The sequence below is a fragment of the Mangifera indica genome, chromosome 1, assembly GCF_011075055.1.
Source record: "Mangifera indica cultivar Alphonso chromosome 1, CATAS_Mindica_2.1, whole genome shotgun sequence".
Classification (NCBI taxonomy): Eukaryota; Viridiplantae; Streptophyta; class Magnoliopsida; order Sapindales; family Anacardiaceae; genus Mangifera; species Mangifera indica.
In genome coordinates this window covers 6,841,595-6,869,359 of record NC_058137.1, presented here as the reverse complement: position 1 = coordinate 6,869,359, position 27,765 = coordinate 6,841,595, and the positions used below count along the sequence as shown (strand labels likewise).

The window sequence follows — 27,765 nt, the reverse complement described above, 5'->3', positions numbered from 1 at the left end:
TATATTATAGTAATTATATTCGATTTATAACCTGAAGTTTATAAAATCGTGAGAATATATATATAAGGGCTTGAAGTTCCAAGTTTCATTAAAATATTTATTATAACTATATATTATTTGCAATCTAAAGTTTGCATAAATTATGAAAAGTATGAACTATTATTTAAGTTTTATATACTATAATATTCTAAATGTTAATTATAAAATCAGAAGTTTTGTGAATATAAGATAAATATGAACCTGAAGTTCTAACATATTTTTCTTCATCATATCACTAATTTTTATTACTTTCATTAATCTACAGTTAGTGAAAACGACAAATCTTATAAAACTTTAATATGTTGTCTTTCGGTTGGATGGAGAAAATTACACTGAATGGGTATAGACACGTTCTCCATTTATAATCTATAAGTCTTAGAGAAACAATAAAAGAAGAAAATAATGCATCTCATCAAGATAAATCTAAGGCTACTCTTTTCCTTCGTCACCACATCCACAAAGGATTACGAGTAGAATCCACTAGAATTATGGAGAAATATGAAAGAAATATTTGATTATCAAAAGTCAATGACACTGACAACGACACAATATGAATGGACTCATTTATGCTTACAATATTTTAAATTATAAGCGAATATAACTCTGCAATGTTCAGAATAGTCTCCAGATCAGATTAAGTGGGAAAAAATAACCTAAGAAAACATGTTAGAGAAAACTTTCTCTATATTTCATTCCTCAAATATGCTTATGTAGCAATAATATAAGGAAAAAAATTTTAAAAAATATTCTAAATTAATATCTTGTTTGCTGGTGGTTCAGCGAAACAATGAATTGTTATTAAGAAATTATCTGACAAGCCCCATTAGCACTGCGTTGTTCCCTAAAGTGAGTGCAACTATTAGTAGTAGTTATCATGGATGCAGATGAAGTCCTGCATGAAATAAGTTTCGATCTAAAAGTGGTTATAACAGAAAATATTGCCACCATAAATGGACCAGAGATGAAACAAAATAGGATAAAAGAAAAATGATACAGAGTATACGCCCACAATAGGGTACACTCATAGTAGGGTGTTATGGTTGTTCACTCTTGTTTTGTGTACATTGAAAAGAAAATTATGAGAGCTTATTCTACTCACATGAAACATGTGCCAAATCCATGTTTGGGCCTAGTTCAATTAATATAGCAGGTAAAAAAAAAAATTTAGAAAATGTTTTATAAATACTTTCACATGTTTTAAAATCATGTTTAGCACACATTACATATAATGTCCTTACAGCTAGAGATATCAGTGATTATTCTAGATGACAATCAAGAGAAAAGGAAAACTAAGTATAACATAGAAAAAAATACAAACACCTCGATGGTTTGTGCTTGGTTAGACTTGGCAATGGGTAGTGCTACCCCAAGCCAACATATCCGGAGCTTAAAAAAGGCACCTTAGGAGGGTTGACTTGCAAAATTGTAGGTCATGCTAAGACCTACTTTTAAGGTGGGCTATGCAAGGCCTACAAGGAAGGTCCATGAATCTAGCTAACATGGTCGGTAAAATATTAAAAAATGATAAAAAATTAAAAAAGTAGAAAATTTATTTTTTGACAATCCAAAAAGCTTATGAAAACATAATCTAGAGGGCTATAAGTTATGCCTTAGGCTTTAGTGTTGAGGTAGACTCATCTTTTGACAAGCCTTGACATGACAAACCATGCCAAATTAAACACAACCTAGCCTGTCTTGTTGCTATGCCAATACTTAGTTTTGATTAAATTAAAACTATTGAATATATTCAACATGAGGAGTTCTTAAATGTCATTATATCACTAACAGTTAAAATAGTTGTGGTGGTTATAGTTTAAAAAAGATTGCGAGAATCCTAAGGCATACATGCATGGGTCAGATGCGCGTTTGTAATTTCATTACATATTTAAAATGATTTGTTTTAGACCCATAACGATTTCAACTCAACATGTATCCTCCCAATCCGGGTGTTTTTCAAGTCTAAACTCCATAGCTACATTTTTACATGTATGTGTACAACATAATAACCTTCTAAAGATTATGAATGGTTTAGATTAAAATACAATTTTTATATCTTAATTTATTTGAGAGTTGATGTAGTAAGTTAGTTCACTAACATTCTATAATTAAGGGGACGTTGCTAAATTATCTGACAGATATATTGGGATACAAAGTTTAAAAATGGAAACCTTATATATATACACTTATTATTATTGATTGACATTTGTTATTAAGAAGTAGACGAAGATGATATGTAATACATAATTTATTATAAAAATTTTAACAAGAAAGTGCGAATTTCCATAGGACCGAGCTCAACAACAAGACTTGAACTATCAACAGGGCCACCTTTAATTGGGGACAGTGTTTGTCCATTGTCGCCTTCAATTTTCCATTTCATCTTCTTCATCTTTGATTTTTCTTGGTTTGTTGATAAGCTCATTTCCTTTAGCTCTTTTATCTGAAATATTAAACACCAATTGATCAAGAAAACAGTTAGAGTTAGCATTAAATTACATAAAACAGCTAAGTTTTATCTGGGTTGGACCTGAAGTGATGATTGAGGAAACTTGATGGAGATTTTCTGAAGAAGGAACAAGTAGGAAGCAATATACATACCGATTTCCCATTAAACACCTTCTTTAGTTCAACTTTGGCTAGTGTGGAATAGTCAGCATCTTCACCATCCTGAGCACATGCATAATTTATTGGCTACTTAGTTTCTAAGTTTCAGCAGCTTATACTTTGTAGATAGAACTACACAAGTTGTTTCCTTAAGAAATTCTAACTAGATGAAGAAGAAACTGCCTCCTTTAATTTTGGAAGCAAGAGAATTTCAAGAGAAATTTGAAGATAATGAGCATCAAAGACAATATCTTTACCTCATATAGATGTGCCAAACGGAGAAGAACGCTTCCATCCTCCAACTCCTACAGAAAAGAAAGTTAGATAGAGAGAAAATTTCGTCAATTCATTCTACACCAAGTTTTTACTGTCACCTGAAGAGTAATTAAAGCAACATTGAGGGGCAAGCTGTAGTCTTGTAGGAAATTTTTTTTGTATGTATTTTGAAAGAAGAAGAAAGAAATTGTAAAAGGGAGCTGCTTTTTCATTACCGTAAAAATATTTTTATAGTAATACAAAAGTATAAGTCAATACCAACTTTCCAGGATTTAAGGAAATTTGTTCCCTTCTTTACAGCTAAGATTAAGCTCCACCACAATTCATTCACAGTAGGTACATTCATTAAATTCTTGCTAAATCATTACACAAAAATATCACAAAAGAGACAAAAACAAAAGGCTGGTGACATTTGGTTTTAATCTGCTGCATAGCTTTGTATCACAACAATCTTCATCACTCCTCCTTGATGCAGGAGCTATGCACAACACCGAGCTTGTCTCTAAGTTCTTCAAATATTTTCTTCTGCAGTCCTTTGGTGAAAATATCAGCAACTTGGTCCTCTGCTGAGCAATGTAATAACACAACTTCACCTTCCTTCTCTGCTTCTCTAATAGCATGATATTTGATTTTAATGTGTTTAGTTTTTCCATGAAAAACTGGATTTTTAACCATTGCAACAGCAGACTTATTATCACACAAAATCTCTGTAGCAGCTTCTTGCTTAAACTTCAAGTCAGTCATAACTTTTCTCAGCCATAAGGCTTGATTAACAGCAGCAGATGCAGCCATATATTCTGCCTCAGCAGTTGACTGAGCAACTGAACCTTGCTTCCTTGAACTCCAACATATAACACCTGATCCAAGGGTAAAGCAATAGCCTAAGGTGCTTTTTGAGTCTTCAAGTGATCCAGCCCAATCACTATCAGTGAATCCAAGTAGTTTCAGGGTTGAACTCCTCCTAAATAGCACACCATATGAAATTGTACCCTGAATATACCTCAAGACCCTTTTGGCTGCTTTGAGATGATTTTCAGTTGGCATGTGCATGTATCTTGATAGAATGCTGGTTGCATACATTATGTCTGGCCTTGTGATTGATAAAAACAGCAAGGAACCAATCAGACTCCTAAAAATTGAAGGATCAACAGATGCTGAGCCATCATTTGCTTGTAACTTCAATCCTTGGACTGTTGGAGTACTAACAGCCTTGCAACCAGTTAGAGAAAACTTTTTCAACAATTCTATTGCATATTTCTTTTGAGAAATGAAAATGCCTGTTGAAACTTGAGACACTTCCATTCCTAGAAAATAACACATCTGCCCCAAATCATTCATCTCAAACATGCCTTCCATTTGCCTTCTAAATTCTTTCACAGAACTTGGATTGCTTCCAGTGACAAGAATATCATCAACATAGACTGAAACAATTAGAATTTCAGCACACATTTGTTTCACATACAATGTTGCTTCATTAATGCTCCTTTCAAATCCTAAGTCAAGCAAGTAGCCATCAATTTTTGCATACCAGGCTCTAGGGGCCTGTTTTAAACCATATAGTGCCTTTTTCAACAAATAAACTTTATCAATGGCACTTTTAATAGCAAAACCCTCAGGCTGCTCAATGTAAATTTTCTCCTTAAGAGCACCATTGAGGAATGCTGATTTAACATCAAGTTGATAAACTTTCCAGCAATTGTGAGCAGCAAGAGCAAGCAACAATCTAATTGTATCAAATCTTGCTACAGGAGCAAAAGTTTCAGTGAAGTCAATACCTTGCTGCTGAGAGTAGCCTTTCACTACTAATCTGGCCTTATATTTGCTGGTTAAGCCATCAACATTCATCTTCATTCTGAATATCCACTTTGTACCAATTACTTGTTGATCTTTTGGCCTATCAACAAGTAACCAAGTATCATTTTTTACTATCATATTAAATTCTTCCTTCATGGCTGCTTTCCATTTTGGAGACTGCAAAGCTTGATCAACTGTGGCAGGTTCAAATATGGCAACATCGCATCTGCTGTAGACATCTTGCAGAGTTCTGGTGCCTCTCACAGCATAATGCTCATCATCAGAATCTTCCTCCTCAAAAGTTTCACCATGAAGCTGAGGTGCACTTTCAGCATTGTTATTTTGATTTGAGGACTCTACAATCATTTCCTCCCAATTCCAAGCACCATTTTCATTAAACTTTACACTCCTGCTTACATAAACCTTTTCAGTTATGGGATTTAAAATTCTGTATCCCTTTGAGACAATACTGTATCCAACAAACACACCAACATCAGCTCTTTGATCTAATTTGTCTCTTTTTACCTCTGAAACATAGGCATAACAAATACTACCAAAGACTTTTAAGTGTGCCACTGATGGTTTAACACCTATCCAAGCTTCATAAGGTGTTTTACCATCAACGGCTTTAGTTGGAAGTCTATTCTGTAAATACACAGCAGTATTAACTGCTTCAGCCCATAACTTCTTTGGCAAACCTTTTTCAAACAGCAAACACCTTGCCATGTTCATAATTGATCTATTCTTCCTTTCACTTACACCATTTTGCTGAGGTGTATAAGTGACTGTGAGTTGATGATGAATGCCTGCCTTTTGAAGAAATGATTGGAATTGAGAAGAAATATATTCTGTGCCATTGTCAGATCTTAAGGTTTTGATCATTTGTGCACTTTGATTTTCTGCAGCAGCCTTGAACTTTTGAAACATAGAAAACACTTCAGATTTGTTTTTGAGAAAATAGACCCAACAATACCTTGAAAAATCATCAATGAATAAAAGAAAGTATTTGCTGCCATTGTAAGAAGGTATACTCATGGGTCCACATACATCTGTATGAACCAGCTGGAGCTTCTCAGTTGCTCTCCAAGCTTGATTTACAGGGAATGGAGTTTTGCTTAACTTACCAAGTTGACAGGTACCACAAACATCAGAAATTATAGTCACAGTAGGCAAATCATTCACCATTTTGCTCTTTTCAAGCAACTTCAAAGCATCATAATTTGTGTGGCCCAACCTTTTGTGCCATAGACAAGAATCAGATTCAACTCCAACGAAAGCTTCAATTTCATAATTTTTCAAATCAAGATTAAAGCTTCTGTTATGCATTTTAGTTGATAAAAGCTTCATGCCATAAGGATCATAAATTTCACAAGTTCTATTTTTGAACTTAACAACATAATTCTTGTCTAATAATTGGCCAACACTCAATAAATTATGTTTGATATCAGGTACAAACAAAACATCAGAGATAAGTTTTGTACCTGATAAGGTTTGCACTGTTACAACACCTTTTCCTTTGACATCTACAAGTCTGCCATCACCAAGTCTCACTTTTGAGGAGTACTCTTTATCCAAAGTCTTGAAATTTTTCAAGTTTGCTGACATATGGTGTGTGCAACCACTGTCAATCATCCAAGCATCAATGTTTTGTGCTGCAACTGAACATTTTTCTGCAGTAACAGCAGCAAAGAGTCTTTCCTCCTGAACTTCAGGTACTTCATTGGCTTGAGCAGGCTGAGCCTGATTTTGATTATTTGCATTACTTGGACAAACCTTTTCCATGTGTCCAAACTGTTTGCAAGATTTACACTGAACTCCAGGCCTGTACCAGCAATAATTTTCAGTGTGATTTGTCTTCTTACAATAAGGACAAGGTGGATACTTGCCTCTTCTATTTCTTCCTTTGTTGTTCTGATTAAATTTTTTGTCTTTACCTTTCTTTGAATGAGAGCCCTTCTTTGCATCATCAAATTGCACTTTTGCTTTTTGGGATGCAACAAGTGCCTTTTCAGCTGAGCCTTCTTCTTCTCTAAATGCTTTTCTTTGCTCAACAGCTTGTAGAGCACTTACAAGTTGTGTGAGAGAAAGTTGAGACAGATCCCAAGCATCTTCAAGTGAAGAGATCTTTGCCTCAAATCTTTCTGGAAGAGTTACCATTACCTTCTCCACAACTCTTCTTTCTGGTAGGTCCTCACCCAGCAACCTCACTTGGTTAACAACTTTCATAACTCTATCAATGTACTCCTTCACATTCTCAGTCTCTTTCATCCTGAGAAATTCAAACTCCTTCCTTAAATTGAAGATCTGCATCTGTTTTGTCTTTTCATTTCCTTGAAATTCTGACTTCAACTTATCCCAGACTTCTTTTGCTGTTTTGCATGCCATGATCCTTGTAAAAATAGTCTCATTTACTGCTGAATGAAGACTACTCAAGGCTCTAAATTTTCTGGAGACTCTTTCTTCATACATTCTGAGTTGATTCAGAGTTGGATTCTCTGTCAATTCAATTTCAACGTCTGATTCAATAGCTTCCCACAGTAGTAGACCCCTAAGATATGCTTCCATCTTCACAGACCACACATAATAATTTTCTCCAGTGAAGATTGGAGGAGAAAGAGTGGAAATACTGTTACTTGTAGCCATCACAAGGATCACTCAAATTTCTCAAGTGTCCAATTTTTTTGGTGAGGTTTTCTTCCTTGCTTTCACTCACACACAGTCCCACAAAGATCAATTCGCTCTGATACCAGTTGTAGGAAATTTTTTTTGTATGTATTTTGAAAGAAGAAGAAAGAAATTGTAAAAGGGAGCTGCTTTTTCATTACCGTAAAAATATTTTTATAGTAATACAAAAGTATAAGTCAATACCAACTTTCCAGGATTTAAGGAAATTTGTTCCCTTCTTTACAGCTAAGATTAAGCTCCACCACAATTCATTCACAGTAGGTACATTCATTAAATTCTTGCTAAATCATTACACAAAAATATCACAAAAGAGACAAAAACAAAAGGCTGGTGACATTTGGTTTTAATCTGCTGCATAGCTTTGTATCACAACAATCTTCATCAAGTCTGAATCCATGGTAGTTGCTTTTGTCACATGTGATGCTTTCCAAGTCTCCAGTTTCTGAATTAAAAATTGTTGCATCAGATTGATGTCTATAATAGTTGATACTCAGAGGATAGAATCAAGCCATACCTCATGTGTGAAAGCTAAAAGAATTGGTGAATAAATCTCTTGACCAGTTGTCCTACGCCAACTTGCTCCAGCCCCTAATTCATTGATACTCAAGTAGTAGTTTCCTCTAACCTAAAGAAAACGGTATCCAATTATATACTTTATTTAAAATCATTTTTATACTTAATCGTATACTCAAAATTATATACATATAGTTTTATCGAATCATATAACACCAAGAATCTAAGTATTTTGCGAATTTTCCATTAAGACTAATAAAAATTAATTATATATAGAATGCTCATCATACAATAGCATAATCCTGAATTAGGTCATATCACCCAAGATAAGAGGTAAAATATATCTCTCTTTTAATAATTGAAATATAACATCTCTTACATATTATATCAAGTCGTCTTTGGACAATTGAGATGCATGGAAAACGAGAAATTTAAAATTCTGAGGCAAGAGTTATAGTTTTTATACAATTTCATACCGTCAGTCCTTCACAATTGTCTTTAACACAAACAGTTTCATCAAGGGCTTCTCCTATACCATCAACACGAAGTATACGCCTTGCACGCATAATCAAAGAAAAGTTAGTTGATCGACATGCTTATCTATGTATATAAAATTTTCGATATGGAAATATGGGGTAATGTGAAACTAAACCTATGAAGCATTAGCTCTACTTGTCCATCCTTAATGCTGGCTCCTCCAGTAGCACGATCAACTAAGACTGAGAGTTCAGATGTCTTATCCTCAATGTAAATTCCAAGGTTAAGCTGGAAAAGATAAATGAAAGAACATTATCGTTCAAAATATGCATGGCATTATTAAAATTATATTTTCCAAGAAGAGCTCAATGTTAAAAGGTTGTTCCAAACCATAAGGACCTTAAGAAGTCTTCCTAATCATTTAAACATAAGAGTTTTAGATGAAACTAAATTAAACTGTTGTAATATTTTAGACAAAATTAATAGTATGATGAGTTTTACCGCAGAATAAAAAAAGTAAGCCAATAGTAACCAATAGGGTTAAGAAAATTACAGGATAGTAATTTCCGGCTACAGGTTGATTAACTGAAAGATTCCAATCAGCTCTGTAGTCTCGAACCTGAAAAGAGTTAGGTTTCAACAATAACAAATCATAGGGGCGAATTTGATTTTGTATGACAAAGGAAATTCATAGAACTATAAAACTGAACATAGAAAGTTAAGAAAAAGAAATAAACAGCTTAACTGAACGACAACGAACCATGAGTAGGTGATGAACATATTCTTAACAATTTATGTTTTGATTTACAAATTTGACTGGCAATGTGCAGCAGATAAAGCGATTTGCCAAAATCTGAGGCGTCGATTGGAAACATTGATATCAGATTTGTAAGGTTCTAAGCTGCTCTTAAGACAGAAATAAAAGACCAGAATACGCAATCTCTTTAAATCAACTAGACCCTTTTACAATAGAAAGCTCAAATCTAGCAACTACTTTGTTAAGCATGAGTTTGCTAGGACTCAATAATATTTATATATTTCTGAAAGAAAAAAGAAAGAAAATTATGAGCTAAAAGTAAGACAGTATGAGCTATAGGTTGAAGGTTAGGAGACAGTTACCCGCTTTAGAAAGTCTCTTCCATTGGAGTCAGTGTAATAACTTTTATCTGTAACCATATTTGCTGTAATTTGTGATATCACCTCTTTTCCAACACCATCGTCCGTTGGAATTGGTCCGACCTTTAAAGTAAAATATCATCAGAACTAATACATTTGAGTACATAGAGATTTTGTTTTGCTCCAGGCATTAGAAAAGCTAGATAATGTGACTCACAGTGTATTCAACTTCAGCATGCTCTTTATCCTTGTAAAGTCTAACGACCTGGCAAATGCATATAAACGAAAAAACAAAGAAAATAAGCAACTAGAAGACAAGGAAATAATCCCAAGAAGTTGGAAAAAAAGATTATACAAAAAAAGATTACAGATCATAAATTGATAATTTGCAGAATGTATATGTTAAATCAATAAGGATTATCTTGTTGGTTGGATAAAAAATTATTATGAATTCACAACTTTTAAAGATATTTTGCAATCCACAGGAAGCCCACGAATGCAAATATATTGCACTCAGCCAATGTAAATTTATCTAGTAAATTTGAGTCAACTGCTGGGCGACTGAAGTGTAAGACTCCGATTTCCAAACCTGTTGCATGACGCCTTGCTACCATGTCCAGATGGGGAAGAGGAAGAATGCTATGACTTGGTGGGTTAGAAAATCAAAGCACAAACGTTTGAATTGCCCCAATTGAAGCCCATGAGATCAAATATGCCTTGGCAGGCTAAAATATTCAAGCCTAAATCCTAAGATGACCCAGAAAAAGCCCATTCAATCTAGAACTAACACCGAGTATGTAAATAATCATTTTTAAAATCATTATTCATATTACCGGTTGAATATGAGTTCTAACCAAAGATGCATAAATTTTTTCAATATATATATATTCTGTAATTACATTTATTTATTTTAGTTATTAGCAACATTTTAAAGCCTAAATTGCACAAGTTAGTATAAAAAATTTGGTTGAAATCCACAGTCAGCAACCATTCTAGAAAATCGTCAAATGACTTTATTAATTTACTATTCAATTGGAAACTTACTTCGCTTCATGGTGAAACATCAATTTCACAATAGGAATAAGTTATTGAAAATATGAGATCAACATTAGAGATTAATTAAATTATAAGATCGACATAAAAAAATAATAAAATTGATAACTTAAATAATAAGATAGACATTAAAAAACGATGAAAATAACAATTTATTTATTAGAAGTAGTTGACGACGGAGAAAAAAATAAAAAAAAGATAATTGTATTTTAAGGGTTTTTAGACATAGATTTTACACACTTAGAAAATTTTAAATTTGATCCCTATACATATTGAAAATGATTGAATCACTCTTAAATATATATGAGTTTAACCAATAAACAAAACAAATTATCTAATATTTCCGCTAAATAGTTTATCAATCAAACCATCAGGCAAATCAATTGACACAAATTAACCCCTTCAGTGGGCCAACATTTAGTCAAGATACAAAAACTTGTAAATCATTACTAGTGATGGGTACAATGAGAAAATAGTTCCTTTGTGCAAGGAGACGATAATGGAAATTTTGGACCAAAATAGTAAGAAATTTTCAGACTCTTGTAATTCAAAATAAACTGCAACAAATAAACTAAAACAATAAAGACATTGGTAACCTGGTAGATCCATGAACTAAAATTTTGATGAACTTCATCTACTAGTGGTCCACGAACAACTTGCACTTGAACCTGCATATCAAACAAAATGTTGGAATGAATAAACTGCAAAATTGTAGAGAGATCCAATGTAAGTACTTGGTTATTTAGCGCTAGGCTAGACCTTTACATCGGCTAATTTTGCTCTTTAACATTTACTCTTTTTAATTAATAGATTGCTAGTTTTGATTAATGATATAAATGGAAAGAGATGAAGGAAAGTAGAAGTTTATACTGATCTAGAAACTATAGTTGGCGGGGCACCATTGGGCCGAAAAATGTAGGCACTGGAAGCGTGCTGAAGAGGATATATATAAATGGAATGTCAGCAAGTAGAAGAACAATCAAATTTAGATCACCCAACTAGAAGACACAATATTTGCTTACTTGAGGATCTGTACTTGAACCATACCACAGAAAGCTCTGCTGTACAGCAACCTCAACCTGGAAAAAAATAGGTGCAACAATCATTTCTTGGTGATTTTTTCACAAAAATATGCATATCTGAAATGAATGCAATTCAACCTATGTCTGTGGAACTAGGGTTCCTTCTACTCACTTTGGTTTTCATAAAGAATTATGAGTAGATTATCAGAATTATATATAATCTAAAATCAAGAGGAAATCTCACATTAAAGTGTTTACTTACGCCTGTTCTCAAATTATGCATTCGTTTAAATTGTCCGGTGGTACTGGAGAAGTACATCTTCAAATTTCCAGGTCCAACTTCAATGGTATCATTCTGTGGATTGTCCATTGCAGTGAGATCTTCCAGTCCTCTTTCTTCTGTAACATTACAGAACACAAAATATAAGCCCTTAGAAGAGAAGAATCAATATATAGAAATATATTTACACTATTATATGCTTTTTTTCTTACCTGTACCAGTTGCGTTGGAAATAAAATAAGTGTTCCAACCTAATGGAGGCAAAGATACTTGAAAGAGAAACCAGTATTTAGAGACTAAATTCGATGATTGTCCTAAGTAGGCCTCAGTATAGAATTTCCTTAAGTTAATTGTAACACCATCCATAAGCACATATTGGGCATCGATAACATTGCCAGATGAGTCTTTTACAACAAGATTATTGTAATTAACCTGGAAGATATTGCATTTGCAAATCATATTAAAGGCAAATATCGTACAACTTGTTTGCATGTAAATTGAAGATAGAGAAGAAAACTAAGATGAAGTTCAAAGTGTTTTATATTTAGAATGTTCTTATTTGTAATCATAGTTAAAGCACAAAAATTACACTTACTGGTATCCTTATAATGTCAGTACGGTTCCATCCGATTGGATTATAAGCCACTACAACCTGCAAATAATCATTTACAAGAAATAAATGAATATTCTAGCATAGCATTATTGATGAGAAAAAAAAAGTCACAGAAAGATCACCAAATGCTTTCCGTTCGAAATGTCTTCCTCTGTTGGAGGGCAGTAACTGATATTTAGCAATGGACACTGTCCAAAATTTGAAAAGGAGAAGGGGAAGGATAGCAACAAAATTAGGACGAGCAACTTTGATGGTGTGAATATAAACATTTAAAAAAGATGAGAAAAAAGAAATTAAAAATAAATTTACAATTTCTCAACTCAAGTAAATTTATGTTCGGAAATGTCTCACTTTATCTGGGCATTCAAACCTCACCTGGGTAAATGTTGTTTGAGGCTTTGCGCATTGATCGCTTGATCCAGAACTAGTTAGGCATGATAGAGCAGAGCTCACAACTGCTTCTGACTGGACAAAATAATTGCATTGGAAAAGATAAGTTTGGTGTACATGAGGAACTATGGAGAAATAAAAAACCATAAAAACAGGGAAGTATAGAAGCCCACCTCAGAGGCTCCAATATATAAACGTTTAGCGTAGTCATCTGTTGTATGTTGTCTAGCAGTGCCAGTGATAGCATCGTGGTGCTGAGCAACTCCTAAAGCATCTCCGAGAGAGAAGGAATTGGGCCCAGATGGTCTCCTCCCAACCAAGAATTCAAGCTGTCTTGCAGCCTATTCACAACAATTTGGAACATATTTTTAAGTTCTTTGCAGAAGTCTTAAATTGATGAGGAAACTCTAACTAGCTTTCACAGAGGCAATTTTTATGAACATCAAAACATTTTATGTGAAGACTTCAGTTTATGATGATGCTCCATGACTTGGTTCTAAGTCAATCAAAGGTGACACGATTGATGATAAAGCTGGTTTCACTTTATCAATACCATGATCAAAGGACTAAATACATATAAAATCAGAAATGATATAGGAATCTAGGACTTCAAGGTGGGCACATTAGATTCTGGATCCTGATTATCAAATGAAACTAGATTACATAACAGAGAAAGAGTTCCCCCCTATCTCATGTTGATTTGCATACCAAATAATACCCGCTCAATGCCCGCACATATCGCTTGAAGGCTGGCCGACTAGTAAAGAACCCAGTCCAGTAAGCATTCATTTCATCTGCGTATCTGCCCACAATTATTGAAAAACAAGTAATTAAAAGAGAATGGTTCTGCACAGCAGTGCTTCATCAACTAAAGGAAAAGTGAACAGGCAGCACTAGTGATACTTAACGGCAAGTAATCATCAATTTTTAGTGGCCATGATGCATTTGCTGCATTCTTTGCAATGGTATAGAGAGATGGTGTAGAATATAATGCATTAACTCGACCATCCTGGGAAGATTGAAAACTAATATGAGTGCACTTAAAATAAAATCTAAACTAGTTAATATATAATGGACACCTGAAATAGTAGGGGATTTTTTTCCCTTTCTTTCAAGAAGCTGTTTTCTGTAGATGTTAGCAAAGCTCGTTGGCTATCCTAACTAACTGCATCTCCTTTAAGTAATTACACAGTAAAGAGATATATTTATATGGTATGAAACAATTTTCCCAAGAAAAGGAAAAACAAAAACAATAGAGAACAAGAGAAACAAGTTAAATTCATGTAAATGTAGCTAAAAGTGCAGGATGAATACAATGTTAAATTAGGTGACAGCAGAATGTATGGAACTTAAACAACAGAGTGCTCTGGGGAAGAGTCTCATTGCATGTGCTATCATAATTTGTTCACAGCAAAGTACACATAGTGAAGTTTGCAACACACCATTAACAAGCATCAACTTTCCCTTTTTCTTTTTCCTTCTGTAAAATAAAAGAAGTGCTAGCATGCTGAAATTTTGAATGCTAGTTTATAAACAATTTTCAAGCAAACTCTACCTTATTCACATAGTTAATGAATTTGTCCATTTGCTTAAACCAAGACTCAGCATATTGGTATTGGAAATCATCACCCATTGTCCACATAACATTGTTTTCCAAGGTCACGTTTGCCTATACATCAAGAGGAAACAAGTACTTACTGTTAACATGCTTAAATATTTCTGTTAACTTGTACAAGAAGATATTTAGTGTGGTGAATTCTCAAAAGCAATGTGAATATGCAAAGCCCGCTGGCGAGAGATAACGAAAACAAAGATGAGGAAGAAGGATTTACTTGGCTTAAAGCAGCCTCAATAAAATCATTAACACGTTCATCAACATTGTAGTCCTCCAGTAGGGGATTATCCTGCAGTCATAACATGTAACAGATAAGGAGACGCACTCAAAACAAACATCATCTGATAAGATTTAGGCAGAGTTCTTTTGTTGAACATTAGAACCTGGAGAGGCACAAAATGATCATTTACTTCAAACTGGAAACCAACGGGGGGACTGTAATGAACTGGAAAGGCATTGGTAAAAATCTGTGGAGAATAAGAGACAATTAACAAGTGAACACGGCATTTCTCTTTAAAGAAAGTACTAGCAAAGTAAATTTGCAGTTTGGGACCTGAGATGAAGAGCCAAAAGTCTTGGAACCTTGCCAAATAACTTCAAGAGATTTTTCAGCCTTGCGCTTTGCTCTGTCTTGATAATCAATTCTTGCAAAATGCACAGAATCAAACCCCACCTATGACGTAAATTTTAATTCATTAACACATATCCCATTAGGCAGAACCACTAATTACACAATGACAACGAAGTGTTCAATTATATTCCGCAGAAAATTTTGCTATGAAATTGAGAAAACAGAGATCATAAATAAAATTATGTACCTCATCTCCAAGTAGGTAAGCTTGCACAGCAGAATGTCCAAAGGGATCGATTTGCCATCCAGCACGAGGAGTGTAGTTAAACTGGTCTTTTATAAAACGATGACCAAGTGTTGTTTGGTCAATCATGTCTATAAAATGGGTTGTTGCTTCGTCATGCATACACCAACCGCCATTTCTGCAGATAGGCAAGAAAAAGAGATTTCTCATTCGTTCAAAATTAAACGCAAAAACACTGGCTGCTAATAACTTGCATACACGAATTCCAATCGGCCGCCATCTACAAGTTTTCTCACGTCTTCTTGTATTTCTAGACTTTGATATACCCACCATCGATAAAGAAAAGCCTATAGTTCATATCAAATTAAATTGTTTAATCTGAAATCAAGCCATCGAAAACAAATTAACAAAAGAAAAGCATTAGTTGCTAAATGTTTCTTAATTTCTCTAAGAGAGACTGATTTGGAACTGGATATTCATGGTTTTCCATCATTAAGGAAAGAATCAACAAAAATTACCGTTTCAGCGAAAACAAATTTCCTGTTTGGATCTCGAAGCAAGGCTACCACAACTGAGTCCAGCACATTCTCGACACAAGCACCCTGCACAAAAACAACATTTTCAGAATACCAAATCTCATGAAATTCTGCAATGAAACAGTAAGAATAAGAACCTGAATGCTGTTATTGGATCCAACAAAGTACTGATCAATCGTCTTCAACCATCCAACATCATCATGCGAATGCGCAACCAGATGAACATTGAGTTTGCCTGGTACAACGCCAGCTCCTGTGTTGTACTTAACATATCCGCCATCAACTCTGTATAACAGGCACAAGGCACACACCAAAACTGCAGCTAAGCTAAGTTCCACCATTTTTACACAAACTTAAAATTTGTTAGCATGGTTGTTGTAGCCTCTTAATATATATATATATATATATATATATATATATATATATATATATATATATTACTGTAAGATATGGACAATGTAAAAGTTCAGTTGTGACAAGCAGCGTAGTTTTTTACTTATAAGGTGGCCGGCCGATGCTCGGGACGTGGACTTTTTTAACTTTATTGGAAAATCAATTTTATTGTTTTTGTGTGGTCCATATCTTACCATCAGTCACACAATCATGATCAGGTGTTGGGTAAGATGGGGATGAAAATACACTGATTTTTTTACTCTAACAAGTATCAGATAATTAATCGAGAAATTATTATACACAGTAAAATTTAATTTTCTAATTAACAAGGAGGGGATAAATAGGTAGGATTAGATTCGAAATAAGTTTGTTTGAATTTGAAAAGAGTTTTACTCGAACAAATCGGCATACGAATATAAGATAAATGAACATCAATCTGCATATAAGTTAGAGAGTAAAAGGAAAAATGAATCTAAACCTGAATCCGAATAAAGGAAATCAAATACAACTCTCATTATTAAAAAAAAATTAAAAGGGATGGCGTTATTTAGAGGAGGTGAGCTAAACATCTAATGCAAATCCGAGCCGAGTTCAACCCATCTACATATACCAAAACTAAATATAAAAAGTTTGACCAAAAGTCATTTTACTTGGATATTCAAAGCTATCAAAAGGATTTCAAACCATTTCCACGCATTTGTGAGACCTCAAATTAGAGGTTTACATAATTTAGTTTAAATTATAAAATAAAATAAAATTATTTAAAAATTATAGTTTGATTTAATTTATAAAATAGTTTAGTTTTGATTAAAAAATTTTAAAAAATAGGTTCATGATTTAAATTACAGATTGGACAATTTCTAGACCAAGTTAAACCATAAATCATAATTTTTAAAAGTACATGTATGCATATAATTTGTGATATAATTTTCATTTAATATTCTTTTTTATGTTATATATATGTGTATGTGTGTGTGCCACATGGGTATATATCTTTTTATCTGTTACAGAATATGTAAATCATATATTATCATGTATGAGTAGATTATAGGGATGTAAATATGGTAAGATTTGATTATACGATCATAATCATAAAAAATCAAATATTTTGCTTTTCTAATATAAGATTCTCAATTTATATATATATATATATATATATATATATATATATATATATATATATATATATATATATGTATATGTATGTATATATCGTTATAGCAATGAATATGAACAAAATTTATTTCCCACTTAACTTTGTTCACTATCAGTTGAATGACGAGTTGTTAGGAAACAATTTGACAGATTTTTTTTAACGAGCAATTAAGTGTATTACTTATTTTTTATATTTATTTTGTTATTTTTTTATATGTTTATTATATATGTATTTTATGTTCAGTTTATATATTTATTTTATGTCTTAAATAACTATAATTAAATTATTATTACTTAAGTATGAAATATTTGGAATTGAATAATTTTTAAATTAATTCAAACTATAATATAAACTAAATAAAATTGTAATTTTATAATTTAATTAGATGTAATTTAAATTTAAAATAATTTAATTTGATTTAAAAAATTTTAAATTATTTTTTTAATTTGGTTAAAAAAATATCTAACACTGTACAAAACCGAATCGTTCACACCCGTCACAAGCAGAGCTTTAAGGCATCCAAGGTCAGAAGGAAGTGGCAAGACGTAGTCAGGCAATTGGGAGGTGATGTTTAAGGTTGCTGGTGACTTAGGGGTGATGTCTTGTTTTGGCGAAGGTTAATCGTCTCTTCATCTTTCGTAATTTTTCCAACCAGACAGAATGACAGTTCTGATCCAATTTCTCAAACTGACACCACAGGTATTAATTCATCAAGCTCGTGGGGTCTATCTAAATCCCATCCCATAGCCATAACGTTATTGCTAGAAATATGACCTGACATGCAGGAAGTAAATACGCGCATTATATGTATATTAAATATATTTAAAATAATGTTTAAATTTAAAATATATTAAATATATATCTTATATTTTTTATTAAATAAAAATTATATATCATATTTTATATTTATCATATTTTTAAATTTTTTATTAAATTTAAAATATAAAATTATCTGTTTTATTTTCAATTATTTAGAAAAATGTTACTGTTATAAGAAAAAAATAACATTTTTTTCTTAATTTGCTGCTTTCCTCTCTTATGGCTTATACAAACATTTACTTTGATCTGAACTCTAAATCTAAATTAATTAATTAATTTATTTTTTCAAACTAATTGATACTTTTTTATTGTACAAAAAATTTTAATTAGATATTATATTATATTAAATTTAATAATTAGTTTAATATTTTATATTGAAATTATTATATTGATTTTTAATAAGAAATTCGTAAAAAGTAGTAAAATTATTATGATATCATCGTATTTTTAGAAACGTATTATTAACGATGTGTTATATTAAACCTGTATATACACATTTCATACTTTTTTCATATGCAAATTTAAGTAACATTTTTTTATAAACATATTTTTTATTATTCATCATATGATACCTGCATAATTCGTATACAGTTTTTTCTGTTCCCGTATTTATTAGCTAGGCATGGCAGATATATACTTTTTGCTTCAACGACATGTCACCCACATCTTAGTAATGTAAAAGACATTATATTTATAAGCTTATAAGGTAAACGACATGTAGTTACTAAACTTATTACAGGCAAGACATACCATACGATGTTTGTATCCATTGAAATTGTTGTGTTTGATGTAGTAATTACCCTTCTCTGATTTCATTACTAGCAATCCGGTGATCATGGAACCTCCAAGTTGCCATTGTACGGTGATATTTCAAATATTGGACCTTCCGCTTCTGAGGTGTCTAGCTGTAGAACTCTATCTTTGTATGTTGAAGAGCTTCCTTCCATGCTGCTTTGTGCTGGGAAGTCATCATCTTTGTTCGTGTCATCGATCAAGGAATCGAGCGACGTGATAGATGTTGCATTCGTGAGTGTAACTGAAGAACCTTGCTTTGCCTTTACTCGCCATCTAGAGAGTGACTGCCTCACGTGTTCAGGAACAACTGATTTCTTCAACCTGGAACCCATCTACAACCACCAAGCCAATCAATAAGTCATGGAATTAGGAAGACAGAGAGAGGAAGTGATTCCGAGTTGAAGGAAAAGCTAAACCTGTGTAATGATAACATAAAGAGGGAATGTAATGAAGCTACACCAGCACTGGGTGACAACACTGCATAAATCAACAAGCAGAAATTTTTTATGCCATACATGATCAATGTGTAATACAATAAAATGACAATCATGTAATATTGACATATAGATATTAAAAAATTTTAAAAGTGATATAAAATACCCGAATGCCAAGCGAATCACGGCAAATTTACGGTACTCCATGAAACAAGAAGGTTCATTGATTTCCCACTGGAAACAAAATTGTTTAACATCATGAACTAGTGTGATGAACTACTTAGTTTCATAAACCAGATTGAGAGCATCAGAAATACCTTACCCTTACAAAAAAGAAAAATGTTACACTCAGTATTGCACAAAAATCTTACCAGGGACCAAAGAAATGTTGCCATCTCAAATGCATTCTGCAAACATCAAATGCCAATCCACACTATCAAAATCGAGTCAATTTCATGACTGAATATCGAAGCAACAATGGAAGTTGATGCCTCGCTCACCTGGAATGATATTAGTTGTATCAAGCGCAACAGAATTTTCGGCTTCCCAAACCAGAAGAGATCATCTCTAAGGTTAATCTGATTATTTTCCTCCAAAGGGCATTTATCTGTGATTTCAACAGCCAACTTTACCACCACACGGTGCAATTTTGTGCCAATCAGCAGTATCAACTTTTGAGCACATAAAATGTAATACACAAATTCAGAAAGAGGGTGAGAGAGAGAAGATTAGTATAGCTGTAATTTAAATCATAGCTTGAAGAAGCTAAGGAGATGGCCTTACAATTGCAGGGAGGAATGAAAGCCAAAGGTAAGCATTAGTTCCTGGATGAAAGCAAAAAATTCATGCTCAGGGAATTCGTTGACCAAGAACAAATAGGAAAATTTCTAAAATTTAATGCTGAAGGGATGCTTTCTTGCTTGCTTGCATCTCCAGACTTCAAGCACCTTAAAATTGGTGACTGTTTAATGTGGTTCATTTCAACAATATCTCCTGGACTACTAGTTAATCAGCACAGAGAATTACCATGAAAATCCAGAAAGATGCAAAACACAGCATAAATCCAGAGCGGAAAACTGCAAAAGTAAGTCCAAATCAAGAGTCAATAATTTACTGGAAAAGCAATGCCTCAATTTCATACCAATTTGCCATTAATTAATAGGATAGAATTCTTGGAGCAAGGCATTCAAGGAAACAATTTTCATGCTCATAAATCTTGGAGTGTTCAAAACAAATATGCATTCTTGAGTATCATTTCAATGAAGTTTTATAGTTGATATACTAGTCAATGTTAGTGCTGCAGTGGAAAATAAACAGAGGAAAACAATACTAACAATGAAAAATGGATAAAAAATAATACCTAATGCCAACAATATCACGAAACTCTTCTTCCATGCTTCGAAGCATATACTTATGGAAATCATATGTCAAAGGAAGTTGATGAGTCTACAAACATAAAAAGGCAGGATCAGTCAGATCTTAGAAATTGCAAATTTAGTTTTACACAAGTCCCAGCGATAGCCCTCCCAAATTGGAGGACTATGCTTCCTATCAGTTGCATTACACTCAGAAAGTCTTAAAGATACACCAGATCTTGACAAAAAGAAAAAAGAGAACCCGCCATTTAAACCAGATACAACTTACAGTGATGAAGCCCAAGCGCAAAGCCATATAGTCAGCCTGATGTATAGAAGTCCAGAATTGGCGACTGAAACAGAGCTGCAAATTTACATTTATGACAAATCAGATATCTGGAGTATTCAACTAATCTAAGATATATGGTTACTTTACATGTATCACTAAGAAGATTACAATTGAAATCATTCATTGCAGAGTAAATTAAACCTCATTTAATTCTTTTGATATCTATTGCTTATATCAAGCATTCAGTCGTGAAACATGGCCATTATTCTAAACCAAATACTGCATGGTCCACAGTAAACAGTTTTAAGGGGAACTAAAGGGTTATAGCCATTGAATGGTATCACTTTCAAACCAATCTGTGGACAGATTAATTTTAACATGAAGTTTAGTGATACTTCATATGCACATCACAAAGATCATTAACATCTAAATATTCATAGATCTCTAAGAAAGCCTCTGCTGGCTACTGAAACATTCACCTCTATTTTGTTAAATTAGCATTAAACCAAAAAAAAAAAAAAAAAACTTAAGCTAATAAGGGAAAGCCGCCTAACTGGAGCAGTTAGATATATCAAAGATTGACTGCAAAATTTATTTATCAGTTAGCTCAGATATAATAAGCTCAACTAAATTTTATATGTTTTGGGTATATTAACAGCAAGATCAAAGAACATGTTTCTCAGATATAAAGATGAAAAGGTTTGCTATCTTGTGTAAAGAATAAGTAAAAAGTATAAGATTTCAAGCAAGAGCGATTACCAGCCAAACCAGGATTCCATGTCGACTCCATGGATGAGAGGTGTGGTGAAAAATAAAGGTATACAGTCGCTTGAATTTTCTACTGCTTGATGCAGCTTCCGAGGAGTCTAGATTTAAGATAATAATAAAATGAATCTTAGCCAGAAATAAACAGCAAAGAAGACCTTCAATCATTGGCCAGAAAATTTTTCACCTTGAATACTCTGGATAGCCATAGTCTTAGCTTGATTTTCCCATCTTCTCCAGCTATATATCTGTATGAACAAAAACAGCAAACTAAGTGCTATCTCAGCAAAGATTAAACTCTGAAAGTGCACTTAAGTACCCAAACTATCCAGAAGTTAACTAACCTTAATCATGCCCAAGGCAATGGCTACAAAGCTGTAAGAAACGTGAGTAACACCAAGAACAAATATGAAACGATGAAGCTGCTCAAGACTTTCATATGAGGCAAAAGATTCACGACCCTGGGAAAAAAAAAAGTTTCCAAAAATTTGAAGCAAATTACATTTATATTCATCAAGAAAAAACAAATTCTACAAATTTATAGACAGAACTCAATAACTATTGTCTTTACTCAATATAGAGAGAGCCCATCTATATCCCTTACCAATTAGTGGCTTAAACTAGACACCATTTTAGATTGTTATTGTAACAATATCCCTGGCTGAAGTATACACTTATTAAGTATCAACATCGGCTTGATTATTACCAAAGCATACCTCAGGACAGTATTGATGCTGCCTGGTGTTCAACTGCTCTCTAGAAAGTGTTGTATTCAAATAATCCAAACTTGAAACTGAAATGCTCTGTACTGATCTCAAATAACGCTTCACTTCACACGGAAAAAATTTGCTGCTCAATGCTGATGATTTAACACAAATTTTTGCCACATATACAATCCAATGACCCATCAACAATGACAATAGGCCAAAAAGCATCAATTCTGTTCAAAGAAAACCAAAATATCATATAAATCAAAACTCAGACTAATTCAACAACACATTGGAAGAAACTATCGCTTCTGATCTAATTCTCTTACCATCTTTAATCTTATTCAGAGCAGCAAGCAGAGATTTTCTCTTAGTCTTGTCCAACCACTATGAAAAGACAGATTGCATCAGTTACAACACAAATTCAAGGCAAAACAAGTAAATATAGAAGCATGTAATTATATCAACAAGCTGTGAGTTTACCTTGCCAAACTGTTTCAAAATGGTATGAAAGAAGAAGCCAAGAGTTACCATAAAAGTAATCACAGTAGCAACAGCCCAATTAGGGGTCTCAGCCAATGACCGTCCTTGTTCCACCATTTTACACCAAACAACAACTAACCCAATTGACTTCAGCTTCTGGGCATTCAATACTTTCTTCAAGTACCTGAAAAACTATCATCCAAATCGTTTTTTAGACTGATAGAAAAAGAAATATTTCAAGCCATTAATGAGAACAGTGGGTTGGTGGGCTTTCGTTGCGCCATAAACTTGAGACCTGAGAAGCAGGAATAATAATGGTAACATGCAAGAGGCGTTCAAATAACAAATCAGTTCAAGCATAATGGGTCCAGCAACCCAGACCTTCCCCAGTTGGATATTCACGTTAAAGCGTCAATGGTCAGCTTGAACATGTCTTCTTGTCGTATGCTTATGAAAGCAAGTCAAGCATGCATTTTTTTAAGACACCGAATGAACATTGATTTCGACCGAATTTTATTATTAATTTTATGAATTTTTAACCATGTATTATTTACAATTATTATATTAAATTCATATATATATTATTTACTATTTATTATATTATATCTACATAATTTTTGTATTTACTTTTTATCCTCGTATTTACCAACTTAGGTGTGCAACTCGAAATGGCAAACGCGTAGCTTGACCTCTTGCTTACTATTAATTAGCCATTTTTCTTGCAGCTTACTACAAACAGAGTCTTGTTTTCGTTCCTAAAAAGTTTTCTGAACTTGTTTTACAAGTTAACAGACTTCAAAATCAAAACTTTGAAAAGACAACATTAATGACCTATGACTTCTCTTTTTCTATCTTTTTAGGTCCTTAATCTATCTTTAATAATTAGTTCAAACTTTAACATATAATAACATATGAATTCTTTCTTCTTCCTTTTTGAAAAATATGGTCAACCCATCTTCAAATACTGAAAATACAAAGTTATAATCTCAATTTGCGGGTTCTTGCTTGTTGATTCAAACCTCAGAAATCATCAACATTACAATTTTCTGCCAGCAGGAATGATAAAGCTCAAAACTCGCCACATGTTCATAATAATGATTCATTATTGATGTTAGATATAATATAGGTTAAGGGCCAAAAACTTTAACAGGGCTATTAATAATCTTTTATTACTGATAAACTAAAAAGTAATATAAATAATATAAAATAGATTACTAAAGTAATATTTATTGATTGGAACCAAATAATCTCTAAAGCTAACTAATTTTATCAAGCCCTCTGTGAGCTATCTTTAGAGTTAGATTAGATTAGATTGAGTTTTAACCTTGTTCAATCTAAGCTCAATGAAGTAAGACTGAAATTTAATTTAAAAAATAATTTTATTTTAGATTCGATTTGAACTAGCTCAAAGCCTAATATTTGAATCAGTTTTAATGAGCTTTCGTTTTATGAAAACAAATCTAATCATTGACTTAAAATTGTTCAATTGATTTATGTTCAAATTAGAGCTAAGATAGCTCAAATCGAATTCAACTCTAATTATCTTTCTTGCCAATATATGCACATGCATGTGCAGAACAAAATTGTTGTGCAAATCATTACAGTGTATTTGTTCATACTTAAAAGTAGACTAGCCATTAATACATGGGAAATACAGAAAATTTCCTTAATCATAAAAGCTCAGCTTCCTCCGGCTTCTGATCTTCTGGTTTTTCATCCACCTTCACTTTAAACCCATTCTGCACCCAGGCCAAATGCCCTCCTCCCATGTTGCTCACATTCTTGAACCCCTATCATTTTAATCACAATTTTCTCTCAGTTTTTTCATTTTCATTCCCTGTTTACAAAAAATTAGGTAACCCAGAACTGTAATAATTGTTCAAGAAGAGGACATAAAAATCATCCTCCTTGCAAAGGGATGTAACTTCATTAAAGAAACCAGGAATTTTCACTCTACCTGAAACCAAGCATCACGTGATTGAAAGCCTCACTGAACTGAATTAATAAACAACTTTATTTAGATGCTGAAAATCATTATCAAGAACAAAAACTTATACCCTCTGGCCTCTGGTGAGTCAAACACGTGAGGAATATTCAAAGATTTTTGGTGCATCCACATGACCATTCTTGTCAAGGAATATTCAACATTTTAGGTGCATCCACGTGACCTTTCTTGTGCTCTTCCTGAGTCCTAGTGGGTTACACCAAAACTCAAACTACAAGAAATGGAAATAAATTACAATTAAAGTTAGAAAGCTCTTCAGAATTCTAGGTGAGAGATAAAAATTATTCAAAGTTGGAACAGAGACAAAGAATAGCTAACATCAAGAGAGCCATAGCCAGAGTCAAGCCGATACTGAGCTGCACGAACATCAATGGTCAGAACTTGCTCAGCTCCACTGGCACATATCTTTGCAAGAAAACAAACAACCCATGACGAATGCAGCCTAAAAAATACCCATATCCGATTAAATGTACCAACTAAAAACTCTGAAACTAAGTGGTGTTTAATATTAGAAAGAATTAAGCAATTAGTCTTTTTCAAATTTCACTTGAAGCCATGAGGCAGGACTTGCGTTTATAAATGGAGCTTCCTGGATAAGGTCTAAGGAGACCTGGTAGCGATTGTCCCTCGTATTTGAATTTTTGTGGAGGGTGATTCTCTGTTTCATGACAATGTTTTTACTCTTAACTTTGTTTTTAATTTAATAAAATCATATGTACATATTTTGAGTACATAAAATAGGAGTGTATGTGTATATATATATAAAATATATATTATTATATAATTATGTGATTTTGAATTAAAAATAAAATAACACATAATCATATAGTAATATATTATCTATGTATCCATTTTATGTGTTTAAAATGACGATATTGAAATTTTTACCCAAAAAATAACCTCATATCCAAAATTCTCACACATATAAACACTTAAAAATTTTTACCACAAATTGAGAAGAATTTTCAAAACAGCTTTCGTTTGACCAATTGCTATTGATGATTACTGTTTACACATGAACTTTGACCTTGTTATTGTTTAATTATATAAAAATTTCTACATTTCTGTCATATCTTGAAAATATCTTTCCATTGTCCATGCAAAAATATCAAAAATAAGCTCAAATCTTGGATTATTTGATGGTTGGATTTTTTAGTTAAATCTATAGTTTGGTGAGCGGTAATAAAAAGTTTTTAATTGAAAACTTAAATTCTGAATTGTATATTTGTAAAAAAAACAAGTTGGTGGCCTACCGACCTTACTTTTATCCAAAATTGAAAATAATGATAATTTAAATATTATACTATTTTTATAGTATAAATATTTAATTTCCGTGGTAATAATTAAAATAAATATAAAACCTTTGAGGGCCCAATCTAAACCGGGCGGCCACCGTAAAATTTTTTAACTTCTAGGAGTTGATCTGCAAATAACCGGGCAATATAAATCTTTGTGTTATAAAATTAATTTAACTAATACGAAAGATAAAGAAATGGAGGAGGAATTGAAATAAAGAAGATGAAAGTGAGAAGAAATTGAGAGAGTAATTTTCTTTTTGGAATCCGAATGCTTCTTCATACAAGGAAACAAGGGCAATATATATAGGCATGAGCCACTCCCATTAGCCTATATTTTTTACTTTCTCCATTTTGTAATAAATGATTTCACACACAAAAGTCATAAATGAAAGCTTGAAAATGTCAAGTGTCCTAGTGGTGGGAAGCCATCTAGTATATAATACTTTGACCATATGTTGAAATAATTTTTGGACTAACTGCCGCTGTCCCGCCCAAAGTTTGGTTTAAGAACACTTTTTTACTCCTAATTTACATAAACAACATTTTTATCCAAATTCAAACTCTGATTAAAATAATGTTGGTATAAGTGCAAAATAATAATTTTATTATTTGTTAAATTTAAAAATAAAAAACAACAACTGTCTATCAAACTCAAATATTTTAAATATGATAATTTGACTATTAAAAAATACTGTTGCATTTTATTCAATTTTTTGATTGTGTAATTGTCATTTTTGAAACTATTAGAGGGAAATTGACATTTTAAAAATTTTTAAAAGACCTCCAAACTTTTTTTGAGTATAGTAACCTTTAAAAATTTCATAAAGATCTTTGATATTTTCAAAAATTATAATGTATCCTTTAATATATGATTATATGATAAAAACACCCACATCTATAAGAAAAGAGAAAAAATGGGTGAGAATGAAATGAAAAGAAATTGAATGACTTCTTACATAATTTAGAGATTTAAAAAGTTATTTTTAAATTTTATTAATTTAGACTTATATGATAATTTTGAAAAATGAAATAGTAGGAATAAAATGGATTTTATTCTTTAATATCGTTATTTCATTAACCGAATTTAATTTTGGGTGGAAAATTTTTATTTATACTTGATTTATGGATGAAAAATATTATTTATGTTAACTAGGGATGAAAGAGTATTTTAAGACTAAATCTTGGGTGGGAAACTAATTCACTCTAATTTTTATTTAACATATTTTGTTTTCTTTTTGAAAAATTTTACAATTTCTGTCATACACATAATTTATGTGACAGGAGACATTGGTTTAATGGGCAAATAATATTTTTATTATTTTATATAATATACAATAAAATCAATATCATTTACATCATTAATAATACAAACAAATTTATTTTCATCCTAATTATTTTATATATTTTGCTTTCTCATTTTTGACCATCAGAAAACACT

The 27,765-nt window shown here is 32.5% G+C and overlaps 2 protein-coding genes across 2 annotated transcripts in view; both read right to left on the bottom strand.

The window, feature by feature from the left end:
• LOC123221767 (alpha-mannosidase) overlaps positions 1 to 16,224 on the bottom strand; it is a 30,025-nt gene extending 13,801 nt beyond the window's left edge. Inside the window, exons 1-2 of the mRNA XM_044644683.1 lie at positions 15,966 to 16,224; positions 15,811 to 15,894 (exon numbers count right to left, since the gene is read on the bottom strand). Of these exons, the coding sequence (XP_044500618.1) occupies positions 15,811 to 15,894; positions 15,966 to 16,169 (288 nt within the window). The 5' untranslated portion in view covers positions 16,170 to 16,224. The remainder of the gene's footprint in view (positions 1 to 15,810; positions 15,895 to 15,965) is intronic.
• A 2,639-nt stretch (positions 16,225 to 18,863) lies between these two features.
• LOC123221786 (MLO-like protein 4) lies at positions 18,864 to 23,342 on the bottom strand. The gene is made up of 15 exons (XM_044644701.1): positions 23,025 to 23,342; positions 22,871 to 22,928; positions 22,551 to 22,774; positions 22,179 to 22,295; positions 22,022 to 22,082; positions 21,829 to 21,935; positions 21,070 to 21,144; positions 20,786 to 20,871; positions 20,452 to 20,501; positions 20,209 to 20,249; positions 19,926 to 20,096; positions 19,797 to 19,832; positions 19,592 to 19,659; positions 19,408 to 19,468; positions 18,864 to 19,323 (listed from the first exon to the last, which is right to left on the bottom strand). Exons 1-15 carry the CDS (start codon positions 23,139 to 23,141, stop codon positions 19,030 to 19,032), a joined length of 1,566 nt encoding a protein of 521 aa, XP_044500636.1. The 5' UTR covers positions 23,142 to 23,342; the 3' UTR covers positions 18,864 to 19,029.
• Between the last annotated feature and the right edge of the window lie 4,423 nt (positions 23,343 to 27,765).

What these genes read in the sequence shown, in the direction of transcription:
- LOC123221786 (XM_044644701.1), bottom strand. Translation starts at nt 23,141, where the DNA reads ATGGTGGAACAAGGACGGTCATTGGCTGAGACCCCTAATTGGGCTGTT. An exon ending in TTTTGAAACAGTTTGGCAAG is followed by an intron (nt 22,929 to 23,024) that starts GTAAACTCACAG and finishes GTCTTTTCATAG; the next exon opens with TGGTTGGACAAGACTAAGAG. An exon ending in GTGATTCGCTTGGCATTCGG is followed by an intron (nt 19,469 to 19,591) that starts GTATTTTATATC and finishes TGATTTATGCAG; the next exon opens with TGTTGTCACCCAGTGCTGGT.